Source organism: Uloborus diversus, chromosome 7 (genome assembly GCF_026930045.1).
Source record: "Uloborus diversus isolate 005 chromosome 7, Udiv.v.3.1, whole genome shotgun sequence".
Lineage (NCBI taxonomy): Eukaryota > Metazoa > Arthropoda > Arachnida > Araneae > Uloboridae > Uloborus > Uloborus diversus.
Window position 1 is genome coordinate 88387722 of NC_072737.1, and position 16461 is coordinate 88404182.

General features: G+C 33.6%; 1 protein-coding gene across 1 annotated transcript; it reads right to left on the reverse strand.

Annotated features, from left to right (window-relative positions):
* Nucleotides 1-509: 509 nt before the first annotated feature.
* LOC129226782 (chaoptin-like) lies at nucleotides 510-15349 on the reverse strand. The gene is made up of 6 exons (XM_054861411.1): nucleotides 15095-15349; nucleotides 14224-14370; nucleotides 11650-11949; nucleotides 4553-6867; nucleotides 2120-2535; nucleotides 510-880 (listed from the first exon to the last, which is right to left on the reverse strand). Exons 1-6 carry the CDS (start codon nucleotides 15347-15349, stop codon nucleotides 510-512), a joined length of 3804 nt encoding a protein of 1267 aa, XP_054717386.1.
* Nucleotides 15350-16461: the final 1112 nt, after the last annotated feature.

The window sequence follows — 16461 nt, forward strand, 5'->3', positions numbered from 1 at the left end:
GTAGTGTTACTTCATTTTGAGCAACCTATCAAGCAAATGATAAAATACCATTTAACTTGTGAAAACAATATTTCTTGGGCAGGTAAAAGGATGTAGCATTTCCGCTTTTACTTTTTTTTATCAGCTATATGATCTAACTTATTTCAGTTTTATTGTAGAAACATGTTTATATTTGATTTTCACTCAAAATAAAACATTTTTTTTTGTATCGCCAAAGATCTAATTTCAGTCTTCAGTATTTCATTGATTTTTGTGGGAGATCAAAAACTTGTTTTTTCAAAAACCTCTCGCGTTAATTCTTCTTAGATACTGCCATTAACCTGCCCAAGATTATTTATAAATCAATATAAAAGTTATGTTTTCAATAATCAGCCAAAAGTCGATGCAGGTTAAGAAATTAAGAAAAATGTTTTGGATGCACATTTTCTAACTTGACTATTGGCCACATTATTGCTTCCTAATCTTCCTTGTTCAATTGAAATTCAATATATTCCTATACAAAGCAGATATTATGAAGTCCTGAAGTCTGAAAAGACCGCGCAGCTGCTTTCTATGTAGTAACACGAGTAACACCAAACTGTCGCGAGCAAGCTGAGGACCTTGAGCAAGGAGACAACTCCTAGATTTGCAACGGATGCGCCATTATCTGCCCCCTCTCGACACCCGAATTCTGAGGGTTCCAAGTCCACGAGGGCAATGGTTGCGTTCGTTCCAGGGTGGATACAGTACGTTCTTCGGGCGAGGTTCTGCGCGTACAGGAATCCGTCAAAATGCAGCATCTGGACTCGAAGTGTCTCGCGCATCCAGCGGCGGATCCAGCCGCCTAGCCACACCAAGCCACAGCCACACACCCAAGGGTTGTCGTCCAAAAGTACACCACCTGAAATGATGATTTTGAAAAATATAAGTCCTATTCAAGGTTAAAATATTAACTTTCTCCGTCAGATAAAAGTAAATAACAATGAATAGTAAAATAATAGCCGCTTGCGACTGGTTGGTGTTTTAACTCCGTTATCCAGAAGTACCGAAGTACATAATAATAGTGCCGAAGTGCCCCGTGTTGTGGTCGGGGTGCCCTTAGGAGACCATGTGGTTGCCAGGGGGCAAGAATAGTTCCAATGTATCCCAATGCATGTCGTAAGAGACGACGAAAATTCTGCGGTAATTGGTACGGTCAATAGCCCCACCCCGTAAAACATTCTTTAGCAGCTGAGTCAGACTTACACTTCTGGGTACACCATTCCTCGTTAATCATGAAAGTAAGCTCTTCGTTCCTCATCGACGGCTTCGAGTATCTCTGAAATGCATGCTGTCTCGGCCGCCGCGAAATTGAAAAAAGTTGGAAAAGGTTGTTATCTTTAGTTTTCGCAGTGGTCATCTGAAATTTATAACATACAAAGACAAAGTAAAAAATCACCCTATGTGTCCTTAGTGTACTGCTTTTTGGACTACACCGGACCGTATCCTTGATTGTCTTGAATTATATATTTAGCGCAATCAATGAAACGACGATTTAATATTGTTTTTTAATGGTGATAGCATTATTCGTGAACAGGTGAAATTCATTTCATTGTCAACCATCAAGGACATTGAAAAATATCATGTCTTTGCATTAAAGGAAACTAGGTAAAATTATTAAAGTTTATTTATTTGTCTTGGCTTTACTCACGTGAAAAACTATTTGAATTAAAAAAAAAAAAAACTTTCCTGTTGAACGTGTTTACACTCTTCATCAGTCATTTAAAAATAAAAAAAATAGAGGAATATAAGAAAAACTTCAACTTTTTTTCTTGTAAACTGCTAAACTTATTCCATTGCCAAATTGCGAATCAAAATTTTCAACCACGAAGTTTAGCTTATTTCATAAAAAATTCAAATTATCAACTACCCTCTTAGTAGATTTGACGAATTTCATTGTAATTACATAACTTCAAATTCTATCACTAAACATAGCGAAAAAGAACAGTACTCATGCTGAGATATTTTTTAAAAAACAATAATGTTCACAAACACGTTTTAAAATAATTTATGTTTTCCTATAGATAATTTTTGTCACAATATTATAATTTACTTTTAGATAAATAGCAAGTATGAAAATTAAACTAAAATTGGAAATTACCCGAAATATGCTGAGTTGTAAATCCTTCAGCCTTTATTCTGTTTGCGGGGCTTAGCACATCTTCATCCATAGTAGTTAAATAGTTGCCTCTGATATCTAGAGTCAAGTATCGTATGTCAGCCAAGTACTTAAGTAGGCCACTGGGAAGCCTGCTTATGCTGGTTCCTGTAATCCGCAGCACAAGCTCGTGGGTACGTAGCCCTTGGAAAGCATCTGGTAAGATGTACTGTAAGTTTCTTCCTGTGATCGTCAACTCCCGTAATTTTGAGCCGAAGGACCATTGGAGTTGGTGTGATAGATTAGTTTCTTCAACTTCAACCAACACTCGACGAAGGCTGCATGATTTTGAGAGCAGGTATTGCAGTCGGAACGAGCTGAGTCCGACATATGTGCTTGTCTTGAACGTCGTTAAAAATCTAAAAGCAGAGAATAATTAAATTTAAAACTTTTTTTTTGCATCGGGTGCAGGAAATCATAAATCTTAAGGGTTAAAGAAACATTTGTATGTTAAGCAGTAAGTTACCGTCTCTAAGACCAGGGCTACATGCAATATAGCGATAGTCCAGTCATCTTCTCCAGAGAATGCAAGTTTATCCTTGTTTGGACTCATCAACCAGGAGTACAAAAAGTCTGTCGGTACATTGCATGTACCCTGCCTTAGCCTTAGCTTAGAGGTTAACTTACTGGTTAATACCCTAGCTTTGCCTTCAATTTACGAGTTGAACCGCACTGTGTCTGCGGACTCTCGCTGGTAAGGCAAATTTACTTTATCTACCAGTTTATTGACACTCTGAGCTTCAATGAAATGAGATCTGCCTCCAGCTGGGTTATTCCATATTCAAGACTCAAGAGTCCAAACAAAAACGAAACTTCAGTCTCTTAATAGGATAATCAGGTTGTCGGTATATTGCATTTATTAGTTATTAAAATTATTTTTGAGTTTTGTGGAACCTTAGCTTTAATAGGATATACTGCATTAAAACTCTTGATGAATGGTACTAGGCCAATTTGAACTTAATAATCAATGAATTATAAATTAATCTAAACATTTATCTTGTAAAGGCAATACATTTATTTCAGAATTTGTTACTTCAGAGGAGTAAATATGTATTTATTACTGAAACCTATGTAATATAGCAATATTTTATTCACAAGGTGTTTCTCATTATGCTAGAAATCGCTTTAACTGCATAAGACAAGCACACTTAAAAAAATCCTCAAGTAACGTGTCAATTTTCATGAACTACTAACTTTCTACTGTTACATTGCTCGTTTGAAAGAAGATTGCAGCAATACGAAGAAATGAAATTTTACAGAAGAAACTTTAAGTTTAACTATTCAGGAAATTTGCTGTGCTCTCCTGGGGTTAATAAAAGGTGTTTTTTTTAGAGGTATAGAACTTTAGGTTCAAATAAAACACCGTTAAATGATATAAATCGCCATGAATTTGATTTTATTCGAAAGATGATTCTTTGCCATTTTCATTTAAATGTGATTTCTGGTACATGGCCACTTCGGCTGGCTTGGAGAACGTCTAATCGGGAAATCTAATTTTCTATCACTTTTTGCAGCAATGGGGCCCGTATGTGAGTGATATGTGGCGAATGTTTTTGTCCAAGGCGTCAATCGTCAGTGGCTTATCGGAGTAGACCTGAGACTTCACACAGCCACACAAAAAATAGTCCTGCGTAGTTAAATCGCATGATCTCGCAGATCAATTCACGGGTCCATTAAGCGAAATTAATCATTCACCGAAAGTTTCTTTCAATAAATCAATTGTGACACGCGCTGTGTGGCGTGTTGCACCGTCCTGTTGTCTATTCATGATGAAATGGCAAACCAAACTAAACACAAAACAAGTGACAACTATCAAAATAGCCCACAGATCAAACAGTGTCCCCGACTTAAAGTACTATACCTCTAAAAAAACACCCTTTATTGGAGTAAAATATCTGTCATTATTTTCCAAAGAAAATAACGTCATTTGATGCCTTTAAAGGGAAAAAAAAATAAATCAAAAATTTCGTGTTGTGGCTCTCTTCTTCCAAACAAGTGATATGTCTACGGTTGTAATTTCAAAATTGCTGTTTATATTAGCATTGCATTATTACAAAGTGCATTTGGTTAAAAAAAAAAAAAAAAAAAAAAAAAAAAAAACGTTAGTTGGGAATGACTAAACACTCAATTTCAAAAGTAACAGTAGGTAACGTGCAAAGAGGGTTAATTAATTAATCAAAATTCAATAATAGTTTGATAATTATAATAACCTGAGTAATAAAAGTCAAATCGATAAACTAGGCGAAACAGTATGCAGGCGGAAAGTAATATATTTTTCCCGTATTCAAAGGATCATTTTTCTTTGCTTTCTTTTTTTGAAAAGTGGATTCCATAGATTAAACGATTATGCTACAAGCATAAGCAAAAAGCACTTACTTCAAGTTGTGCAAAATACGGAAATCCATGTCTTTCAAATCAAGTCCTCGAAGATCCAGTTCTCGAAGTCTTTCAAGCTTCCGGAAAGTATTCATTGGCAATATTTGAATGGGATTATATGATATATCCAGTTTTGTCAGTCTGCTTGTGGAGGGCCACACATGAGACGGAACTTCACTCAAATAATTGTGAGAAAGATCCAGCTGTCTCAACTCTTTAACGCTGGAGAACGAGAGATCTGATATATTGTTCAACAGGTTGTATGAAAGATCTAGCACACGCAATGACGGCAAAGGAAAATTGGGCACAAGAGACAGACTGGAATTTTTTAGGAGGAGTGTTTGGAGTGACACCAGCGCTTTGAGCGGTCCATCATGGGGAGCCCACCTCCAAAGGCTGTTATGCGACAAGTCTAAGTACAGGAGATAGACTAATTTCCCGAAAGCGTCTTCTGATAAGCTCTTTAGTTGGTTGCAAGAAAGATTGAGGCTCAGCAAGTTATGAAGATGATTTAGTCCATTTGTTGGAATGCTAGATATTCTGTTATGAGACAGATCTAAGTATCGCAGCGTCGACCGCACATGGGCTAAACTGTGAATTGGTGCATGGAATATGTTGTTGTTGGATAAATTGAGCCGTTCTAAACTTGTACCAATGAATACGTCTTCTGGAAGTGTCTTTATGTTGTTGTAACTCAAATCGAGAATACGCAAAGAACTGAGATTTCGAAAAGCACCTGAAAATATTGTAGTTAAGTTGTTGTGACCGATATGAATGATTTGCAGCATAAGGCAGTTTTGGAAGACGCCGTTTGGCAAGTTGGATAGTAGATTGCCATCCAAATGAAGCACCTGAAGATTTGGCAGGTGGAGGAACGTGGAAGAATCCAAAGATGTTATTCGATTCGAAGACAAAAATAAATAATGCAGCGTTGCACCTACAGGGCGGAAAAAATTACCATTCATATAACTCAAAAGATTACAACTGAAATCTAAACTTCTAACTTTAATGTATATTTTTCCATCTTTTTCCTCATATATTTTGGAAAACTGAGAGATTTTATTGTTCGATAGATTTAAAAATACGTGGTTTTTGGCATCACCTACTTTATGAAAACCTTCAAAGGAAAACTCGGTCAACTGATTATCTTGAAGAAATATGTTAGTAACACTTTTCAAATTCATGAACGCTGCTTTTTCGATGTACTGAATTTCATTCCTTGCCAGAATTATAGTGTTCAAGATGCTCATGTCTCTGAATGACTGAGTACGCAGAACTTTAATTTTATTTCCGAACAGTACAATGTTTGTCAGTAAAGGTAACTTATTAAAAGTATCAGTTTCAACACTCTCAATTTCATTATTTGCAAACACAATGCTATTTAAGCGTGTATGTACATTGCTTCGAAACAACTCCAGTGGAATGATTTTTAACTTGTTGCCCTCCAAATCACAGTGGATTAAAGACGGCATGTCCGCGAAAGTTGAGGGCGACAACTTTAGAAGATTAATATGATCCATTTGCAACCACTTCACCTTTCCCATCCCTTGCAGTGCTTCTAGATCAGGTGTGCTGAAGCTTCCTATTTCTAGTATCTCTAGAGTTGACTTTAACGGCCTAAACATGCTGGAATTGAACGAGTTTAAACTGTTGTAAGATAGGCGAATTTCTCTCAGCTTAGTGGTCCCCAGAAATGCATCCGCTGATATTGTTTTCAACTCATTGTTAGCTAAATTGATCGCATTTAGAGACTGTCCCCAAACACTGAAATCTCCAGCACTTATGCTAGAAATGTAGTTATCTTGCAAACTCAATCGTGATATTCGTTGTGTTATTTTCAACGCCTCACGAGGGATCTTTCTTAGTCTATTGCCAGAAAGATCTAGAACTTCTAAATCGTAGCGACATCCATAAAGGTCGTATTGATCCAGGTCTTTCAAGGAATTACCGCGAAGATACAAATGGCTCAGTGATGTCAAGTCTTTGAGGGCTTTTGGGAATATTTCTAATAGATTATGACTTAAGTCTAGTGCTTTCAGTTTTTCCTGAAGTCCTTCAAATGCTCCATCTGGAACAGAGGATATTCTGTTGTTAGACAACGACAATCGTTCCACGACTAAACCTTTAAAGGCTGCGCTAAATATTGTTTCAATGTAGTTAAATTCGAGGTGGAGGTTCGTGATGACGACATCAGTGTCATTCATGAAACGAGCAGGGATAGCAACGAGAAGGTTGTGACTGAGGTCCAGTTTGCGGAGCTGCTTGACTGGTAGCCTTAAATGCTTTGGCATTTCATCAAACAAATTTCCACCAAGCTAGAAAAGAGAACCAATGCGCTTAAAATCTATAAAATGAATATATTTCATTAATTATTAAAAACAATACTTTGCTTATCTTTACCTTTTGACATATAATCGGAATTTTCTCGTATTTTATTCACAAAAAAGTTGTTACGCACAGGTTAAGAACATGCACAAAATTTTTTTTTTAATCTGGTTTTCTTTAAGGCATTTTTTGAATAAATTATTACATTAAAGCTTGGGGGAGAAATAACCTCTTTTTTCGCAAGCAAGAATTCCAAAAATTATTCTCAGCCCCAAAAGTTTATTTCTAATTGCTGACATTTTAAGTATGTTTTTAGTTTTGAGGTTCACGAACTGTCAATGTATTTTGGTTCCACGTCTTTTATATCTATTTTATTCTATTCACAGATTGCATAAGAAATTCAGAGAAGAATGCAAGTTGTGTACATTGATCTAAAAAACTTGACGAATATGATTTAGTATTATTTTTCTTACAGACTTAATTAGGTTGCAAATCAATCAATAAAAAACAGTCAACAGCAGATCACCTTTTTGTTTCAAATTTAATACACTGAGGTATGTAAGTAAATGAAATGCTATCCTAATACTGCTGTGTCGTCTAATCGAATTGAATACAGCGCATAAAAAAAATTAAACAGCTCAGATAATAATGCTGAAATGCGTGGAAAGAATAGTAAGGGCCATTACACAGAAAACGGTAATTTTGTGATGATTCGTATATTTCATAAAAAATAATGATTTAAAAGGATGATGAACAAAATTTTGTTGCTTAAAAAATCACAAACGCATGTTTGACTTCTTAAGCAAAAACTTTCTTCAAAAATTATTTCTTTTTTATGAAATATAGGAACTCTAACGTGCGGGACAAAATGACCATTTTGAATGGAATGGGCATATACATATTTTTTTTTCAATGGTTTAAATAATTATTTCTAAAAAAATGAGATATGCTTCCTTTACGTTGGAACCATAGCTTTCAAAATTTACAATTTGTTTCGTCATTGCTGTATTTATAGAGCAAAAATATTAGCTTATTCATAAACAAATTACCAGAGGTTGACTTTAGATGTCCCGCACGTGACGCATGTAAATAAATTTTATTTTAAATAACAAAATTGTTTAATAAAAATATAGTTGTGTCTGGAGTATCTTTGTATCAAATGTAAAGATTAAAAAAATTGCTTACCCCTGTTTCATTAAAATATTAAGAGACATGACGAAATGTTAATGAAATTTAAGCGTATTTTTGTCCCGCATGTGACGGTGGGATGGCCCGTAAGTTTACTTATTTAAATCGTGCAAAATGTTTTTCATTAGAAATTGCAACGTGTTCAAAAGTTTTTTCAACATTAAAATTACCAAACGATTTCAGTATAATTAACTTTAAACATTTTTTGTAAATAAATAATAAATTATATTAATAAAATTGAAATAATAGAATGGAACATAAAGCTCCACGGACGAAGCGCGACATTTCTCCCGAAGAATTCGAAGCATAGCCATTTGGAAAGATGGACGTAGCTTATCTGCGTTCTGTCCATTTTAGTGTAAATCCTATGACAGATAGCCCTCCAACTAATGATTTATTATAGTTTAATCTGATGATAAGAGTATAGTTTAGAATAGGAGTACGTTGACAATACAATGGATAAATTGCTTTCAAGAACTAAAAGGATTTTCTATTTGGTAACATTCTACATCTGTATGGAAACTCTTTCAGTACTTGTCGCCATGCATTATCCCATCTCCCATTATTCCACCTCCCCCCCTTTTTTAAGCACTTTTATTATACTTGGCCTGATTGTCACGGAGAAATCTGACGCCTGGCTTCGCTAATTCTAAAATAAAATTATTATTTCAGTTAGGATGGAAAACAGCAAATTTCATGTAATTTCCCTATTAAATGTTTAAATATAAAATCCATTGTTACAAATTTTGTTGCCTTGCAACAATAATGTTAAAAGCAATTATAATGAAATTTTTTTGAATCAAGGCTTCTCTGAAGCAAGCATGAAATTAGCAAGCATAAATCCTAGAGAGGAACAAGGATTAAATTTTAGTGCCAACTGCTTAAAGTTTTAGACACGTATATTCTCCAGAAAACGTAACTTTTGAACGCAAATATGTCCAATTTCAAAACCTTTTGTTTTCTTTTTTTGTCGTTCTTACATGAAAGTATTACCTACTAGAAGTAACTATAGACAATGTCCCAGCTAAGTTCCAATTATTTTACTCATAAATAAAAATAATAAAATAAGGCCTTGTTCATAGAAATAAAAAAAAAGAAAAAACTTTTATTATTCAAAAATCGAGGCCAATTTAATATCAAAATAGTTATTTTGTTAATTGTGCAAACAATCAGCTATTTTAATGATTGGTGGGAATATAATTTTAAACTCTCTTAATTAAAGTACGGCTTAGTTGGTAGTTACAAATGTATGTTAAAAAGTAGTATTTAGTAAATTTGAGGATATACTGGCAATTTATAATTTTGGTAGAAGGCCTATTATTAATGAATTTCTCCTCCATCATTTATTTTCACCTAAGAAATATGACATTGATAAGGTCTGTCACAGAGTTCAGATTCATGGAAGTGAGGAATTTTCTATTATTATATGCCTAATAAATACATTTTTCAGGAAAAAAAGTTTTTTTTCTTCGTTACTACAATCTGCACATGTTAAGCAAATGAAAACATGTTCACTTCTTTTTTTACATTAATTTACATCCATGAAATTCAAGTTCATGGAGTAGAGAAGTCAGAATAACCATACTCAGTTTTTGAGGAAAGATTTATCTTTTTGTTTTTCGACGAAAATCTCACAATTTCAACTATGGCTGAAAATAAACAAGGGGACCCTTGTGTCATGGAAAATAAAATTTGATGTCATTACTGCCACGTGTTAATGAAGAATGCCATTTTGTGTTTAGGTAACGGAGGTGAGAATTTACTGTGTGACATGACTTCTTGCTCTACTAAAACGAACTAAAACACAATATTAAAAAAATAAATATACTTAAACAATTAGTATTTGACACACTTGTAAAAGGAAAAATCAATAAATAAGTATATACTTTTAATTAAACAAGTTATTAAGCAACATAAACAGTCACACAAGGTGTGTGACATGCCACGGGGTGAGAATTCACATGTTGTGAACCAAAAATTTACTAAAATAAAAATTATTATCAAAATATTGTTGGCAATTTTATAAGAGATACTTTGAATGAAATTAAAAATCATTGTTAAATAAATTGTTCCTTAAATTTTTTACTGTTAAAGGCGTGTGATCGAAAAGTCACACTTTTTGAAGAATGACCCATATAGGTTTTTTTCACTTTCAGTACCGAGCATTTATATGAAAAAATAGATGAAGTTTCGTAATGGTAAAATTATTCTATTTCTGGAATGCATTTGCACTAAAAAGAATAAAATAACATATTTTTTTTAAAAAATACTAAGCACTTTTCATAATGCACTCAAAAGGACAAAATAACTTTTCTGGGTCCAGAAAGGAAAATTATCTTCCGAAGAATTCCTGTAATTTTCGAAAATTCCAAGAAAATAACACCACAAACGAAAAAAAAAAGTGCGGTTCCAGTCATTTCAAACCAAACTTTCCCAATTTGAAAAATATACATGTTTCAGCACTCAAAGTTATGATTGAAAGCTAGGTAATGATAAGAAATTCTCTTCATGACCTGAGCAGAACATTTCTTCGTTTGTGGTAGCATTTTCTTGGAATTTTCGAAAACTACATGAATTCTTAAATTGTCCTTTCTGGACACAGAAAAGTTCTTTTGTCCTTTTGAGTGCATTATGAAAAATGCTTCGTATTTTTAAAAAAATTCTGTTTTTAAGTTAAAAAATGAATGAAACAACTATTGACAAAGATTAAAACCTTCATTATGTGTAAAATAATTGCCACATATCAAAACAAGCAATTAAATATTAAACGCTCCATTAAAACAGAACAGTCGACCAAATTAAAAAAAAAAACATACCATTAAAATCAATCAAAATTCTATTACTATGTGAAATGGGGAACAAACATGATAGCAACGTAAACGATATTTTTATGTTTTCGACAAGGTAGATCGTAAAAAAAAAAAATCTCCAAGTTCCAATGCATAATCGGACTCTGATAAGTTGATTTCCGATCCGCTGGGGCGTGCACATTTCTATTTGTTAAAATTGGGGTATGGAAAACCGACATTGCGCAGTAACGATTATTAGTGTTCTGCCAATCTAAGAATTTTTTCTTTTTTCAACCCAACCGTAAATGAGAACTTACTATATAGTGTGACATCAAGTTACCATAATCACGATATTTCTCTATTTCACGTTCTTAAACATAACGTATTATAGATTTAACGAGTGGAATTCCCTGCTCAATAAAAATAATAAAATCCCAAATTCATTGCCAAGGTCTGTTGGAGTGGCTTGTTTTCGTGTAATCACTGGACATGAGTATTTGCAAAAATATCTGCATAGAATTGGAGTAAAGGATTCGCCCTGTTGTCCTCTGTATCGCCAGGGTGAGATGAACGGTGATCATCTCAGGAACAGCCCCATTATTTTAAAGTTTTTAAGCGACAACTCTAAGATTGCTAAATTTTATTCACATTATTGTTCTAATTTTTCATTTCACTGGGCTGCTCGTCGATTGATGGCAGAAATGCAGCAGACGCACGTAGGATGAAAAAAAAAAACATTCTTATAGATGACTATATTTTATCGGTTTATGTTTAACGACTCCACTAAAAATTCACCTGAAGCCACGTGAGATTCCGAAGACTGTGAAGGGCATCTGCAGGTAAGCGCTGAAGAAGATTATTGGAGAGAGATAGTGTCTGGAGTGAGACAGGAAATGCTTGTCGATCAATCTGCACTAGGCAGTTCTGATCCAGATCCAGAGACGTAAGATTGTGGAGTCCGGAAAAAGCTCCATCGGGAAGGTGTGATATGCGGTTGTCCCCGAGAAACAGGCTCTGGAGGTTGGGTTTGGTGTTCAGACTTGGCCAATCATCGATGTCGTTTGAATGCAGACTTAACCACTGGAGGTGGCGCAGCTGCGGGCATAAAAACATTTATTAAAAGGAGAAAGTTGCTGAAAGGAGTTAATCTCTGGACTATAGAATGCAATAATATTTTTATACAAGATATTGTAGAAATCATTGAAAATGAATTAATATAGGATGTAAAATAAACTATTAAAAACTGAAAACACAGTAGACCCTGATTTTACGCAGTTTAAGATTTGGCCATTTGGCACACTTATTTTATTTCACACAGACGAGTTTTGATTTTATACGGATGCGGTATTGCTAAACGAAAAGATTTTCCCCTCTTTCAAAATCCAAATTCCTGAAATTGCAGATAATTCTTAATAAACTGCATTTTGGCGTACTGCTAAACGTGTTTGGATCACTGTTAACATTTTTTTTTGCAATTGATTCCATAGCTCTTTCCAGAAGTAAAGTTATTAAACTAACACAACATTCTCAACAGTTATTTTTTAATTTATTTTTTAATGTCCGATTTTGGAAATAAGGCGTGGTCTTTATGACGTCACAAGTGATGTACTTTGGCGCACTACTTCATTGCCGCGCTTAATTTTAACGCTTTACTGACAACCATGTTGCCAGGATACGATAATTTGCGCTGTGCGCTAATTACATCAGTGAAAGGCATTTATCGCTTGTGACGTCATGTGCAGAAGCGTAAAAAATGAATTTCAATCTGCGCACCGATTAAAATAATTGTCAAAAAATATTAAACATTGTCAAATTATTGAAAGAAAATAGTCAAATCCTGTGTTTTAAAGCATTTCTTTAAAGCTCTTTCAAAAAAAAAAAAACTTTTAAAATTTCGGAATTAACCACATGAAAATGTTTTTTTTTTACTGCTCTGAATGCTTTGCTTCAAAAGATGAAATGAATGAAGAACATAAGGGAAATATGATAAAGGTAATTAATATACTTAATAAAATATGGAAGCTAATTTAATATAGTGAAAATTTTTACGTTATTAACATTGCGAAAATTTGTAAACTGATACATTTAGAGAAGAAGCTTTTTAAAAATAATTCCGGCTGCTTAGATTCAAAATACTAATTTCAATATTCTAAAATTCTATGCGAGTTAATCGAACCATGAACTGAGTAAACATGTAACAAGCGTAATGCTGTTGTACGGAAAAGTAAACTCTTTTGAATTCTGGAAGAACATCGCGTCGACGTATCTGATCGCTTTTATGTGAATTTTTGAAAAATAATTCAAGTTTTGAATATGTAAGAATTCTCAATGAATAGAATTATCATTTCAAACGTTAATAGCAAACTCATAACTAATGCATTCCTTTAACTAAATAAACTAATAATTAGCTTAATATTGTAACTAAATTCAACATAAAATTTTAAATGGTTTCGAGCTGCAATGAAAGTAATGTTTAACTATATATATATAATTAGTTACAGTAACTTTCTTCCCATACCGTCTGCAAAAATCTTTTGAAATTTGTTCTGTGTTGAATTCAATTTTATTTAAAAACGTCCTATAGTTGTGATTTTTTAAAATTTCTTTTGCAATTTAGTTTATGGTTTTTTTTCTCATCTCGCCAAATAATAAAACCTGAGTGTGTGTTTTATGTCGATGTTTTCTACTTTTGTTTTCGAATATTGTTACAACCAGTGGCCTAGACTTAAGTCTATACCCTAGATTAGGCCCCTGAAACCTATAAACCTAGATGATCAAGTTATCCCATTTAAAATTCAAATGTTTCACTTAGGTTCATTACATACTTAAATTAATTTAAAAAAAAAAACTATATTTCAAATAAAATTCAAACGAAACCCTGAAAATTACCCCAAAATATTAACCAAAGAAAAATAAGAGAAATGACTTTATTTGATTAGAAAGCTCTAGTAAAGAACATACATAATTTTTTTATTATATAAAATAGCATAGTTTCAAGGATAGATAAAAAAGTTTATATGTATGAAAATTTTGAAAAGGGACATACTTTTGACCCGAAACATAATGATACATCTACTGGTAATTGAACTGAATTTAACCTGTCTCTAGAAAATTTATCGATTCTTGTTCAAGACTTTTTTTAAAAATGAAATCAATATCGGTTGAATTAATTTTTAAAAATCATAAAACTGCTATAATAATCCTTTAAGGATTAAAAAGAGTAGAGTATAAATACTTGTTACTTTAATAGATAGATATTGTTTCGAATCAGTTGGAAGCATTTTAAAAATACATGATGATTTAAGTAAAAATGTAACGATAAATGTAATAACGAGAAGGAAAATGTAGGAAAGAAAATATTTTAATTACTTTCTGAAGAGCCTCCTGGGGAAGCCTATGCAGTTTGTTGAAACTGAGATCTACTGTAGTCAGAGCCATCTCGCTTCCATGAAACGCTTTACTGTGGATGAGTGAAAGCTGGTTCTGCATCATTCTCAGAGATGATATTCGAGTACTCTGTTGAACAAAATATTGCGTACTATTGAAACAAAACTCGAAATCTGTGTAGTTACCAAAAGTTGACTCAGTTTAAGTGAAACTGTAAAACTACATCAAATCTATATATATAATTTTTAATTTGCAGTGATTTTAACTGAAATTAGCATCATTTTATTTTAAATGAGAAACAAAATTTCGCCTTCACAAAGAAATTTCAACAGTTTGGAAAATAAGAAAATCACATTCAATTTTTCTGCATTTGTGTAGCTAATAAGAGTTTAAATTTGAGTTTAGAATAATTACTTTCAAATATTTAATTCAAAATACCTTATAAGTATTTTACAGAAGAACTTACGGTAGAAACAGTATTAAAAAAAATTAACCTTAAAAAAAATTTAAAATTGTACGTTGTTATTTTAATAAATGTAAAATAAAAGACAAATCATAGCGAAATGAAAGTTGTTACTCGTGATTTTCTTTTGTTCACAAAAACCTGTCCTTTTAAATAAAAATTTAAAATAACGTAACAAATTTTAGAAAAGAAACATTAAAAGATCCAATACAAAATTACATTTTTTTTTCTTTTTAGAAAATCAAGTAGTTTATGGTAATAGTAAATAAATAAATGGTGACTGAAAAAAAAATCCTGATGTCTACTAATTTTGTATCTACTCGCCACCTGAGACTGGAAAAATGTACTACCTTGATCTTTACTAGTAATGTTGGTAAGAAATGTGTTCACCTGAAAGGAATGATCATGCAAAATTTCGACTCCTGCTTTGAGTAGCGTAAGCTGGAAAACGTCCTCCAGAGGCAACAAAGGGACTTCAGCAAAGGGAACGCCGATGCAGCTGACGTCACGGAGGGAGTTTGAGCAAGTACATAAGGGGTTGAAGGGACAGGGTTCGGAATGGCCAAAAACTGGGACAGTCCCTATTGTCATGGCGATCAATGTCAAGGAAATGGCAACTGCTGCAGCAGGTAGATGGAACGTCATCTGAAAGAAATACGACGGTGGAAATTTGATTTTTAGTCTTAAGCTACAAAAAAGAAAACACTTCAATAAATATTTTTTTTATTTTGTCAAAAAATAATAGTTTTCTGCACTTTATTAAGTTTTTAAATTGTATTTCAGTATATTAAGATAACTAGCATATATTCGGCAGTCTGATTACAGCATCCTGCAGCTACAGTTTCAACCTTATTGGGGATCATCAGTCTGAAATAGCTGTAGCAACACTTTTAAAACTGCGGGTTGCATATGGGACTTTTTAGGGTACGTTGTAGCACCAGCGGCATCTCCGTAAGGGTGCCAATTGACTCCTAATGTGACCCTTAAAGGTACCATTTTGTTATGTATGGCACTCTGTGGCACCTCTAAGGATGCCGTTTGGCTCCCTCTCGTACCCTTAAGGGTGTCATAGAGAGTCAAATAGCAATCTTCAGGAGGTACCGCTGGTGCTACTACATTTTCCCCTAAAAGGTGTCAAATGCAACCCGCAGTTTCAAAAGTGCAAGATGAAAGCAGATTGCGGGAGGACATCTGCCTGCAGCTCGGTTATAGCTTTTGCAGGTATTGTCCATTTACAAGGAGAAGGCACTTGGCTCCGCATTCGACACGTGATATCAGACGATTCTATTTTGCTGTTTTAGGAAGAAGGCTGATGGTCAAATTATTTTCCATAAAAGCAGTAGTTTTTAAAATTTAAGAATAAAGAATGTAACATCAGACAAGCGAACCAAGTAATGCAGAGGATACTAAGACTTCTTCGCACGTTTAAATGCGCTCAAAAGGTTGTCGAACTTACTAGAACGGGAATGCGTTCACCGACCACCCCCGCGCAAAAGTGAATTTGCGGTACAAATGTTCTGCATTCGTCTTGTTTTGAGTATGACACGTAAGATACTATGATATATGTTTATGGTTTTAATATGTGACACTTCTCACAAATGAAAGCGCACTAAACGGCTTGTTTTGGGAAAAATTTGTGTCGTGAATATTATATCAGTAACCATTATAAATCCAAATCCTCATTTGACGATTTCTCAAAATTTTAGTTTTAAAACTTAACTTATGGGAATTTTGTATACTTTAAATCCTTATTTTAG

Coding starts and splice junctions, on each gene's coding strand:
- LOC129226782 (XM_054861411.1), bottom strand. CDS start 15,349: ATGACGTTCCATCTACCTGCTGCAGCAGTTGCCATTTCCTTGACATTG. Junction 11,950..14,223: donor CCCAGGAGGCTCTTCAGAAA/GTAATTAAAATA, acceptor TTATGCCCGCAG/CTGCGCCACCTCCAGTGGTT. Junction 6,868..11,649: donor GGAATCTCACGTGGCTTCAG/GTGAATTTTTAG, acceptor TCTCTTTTCTAG/CTTGGTGGAAATTTGTTTGA.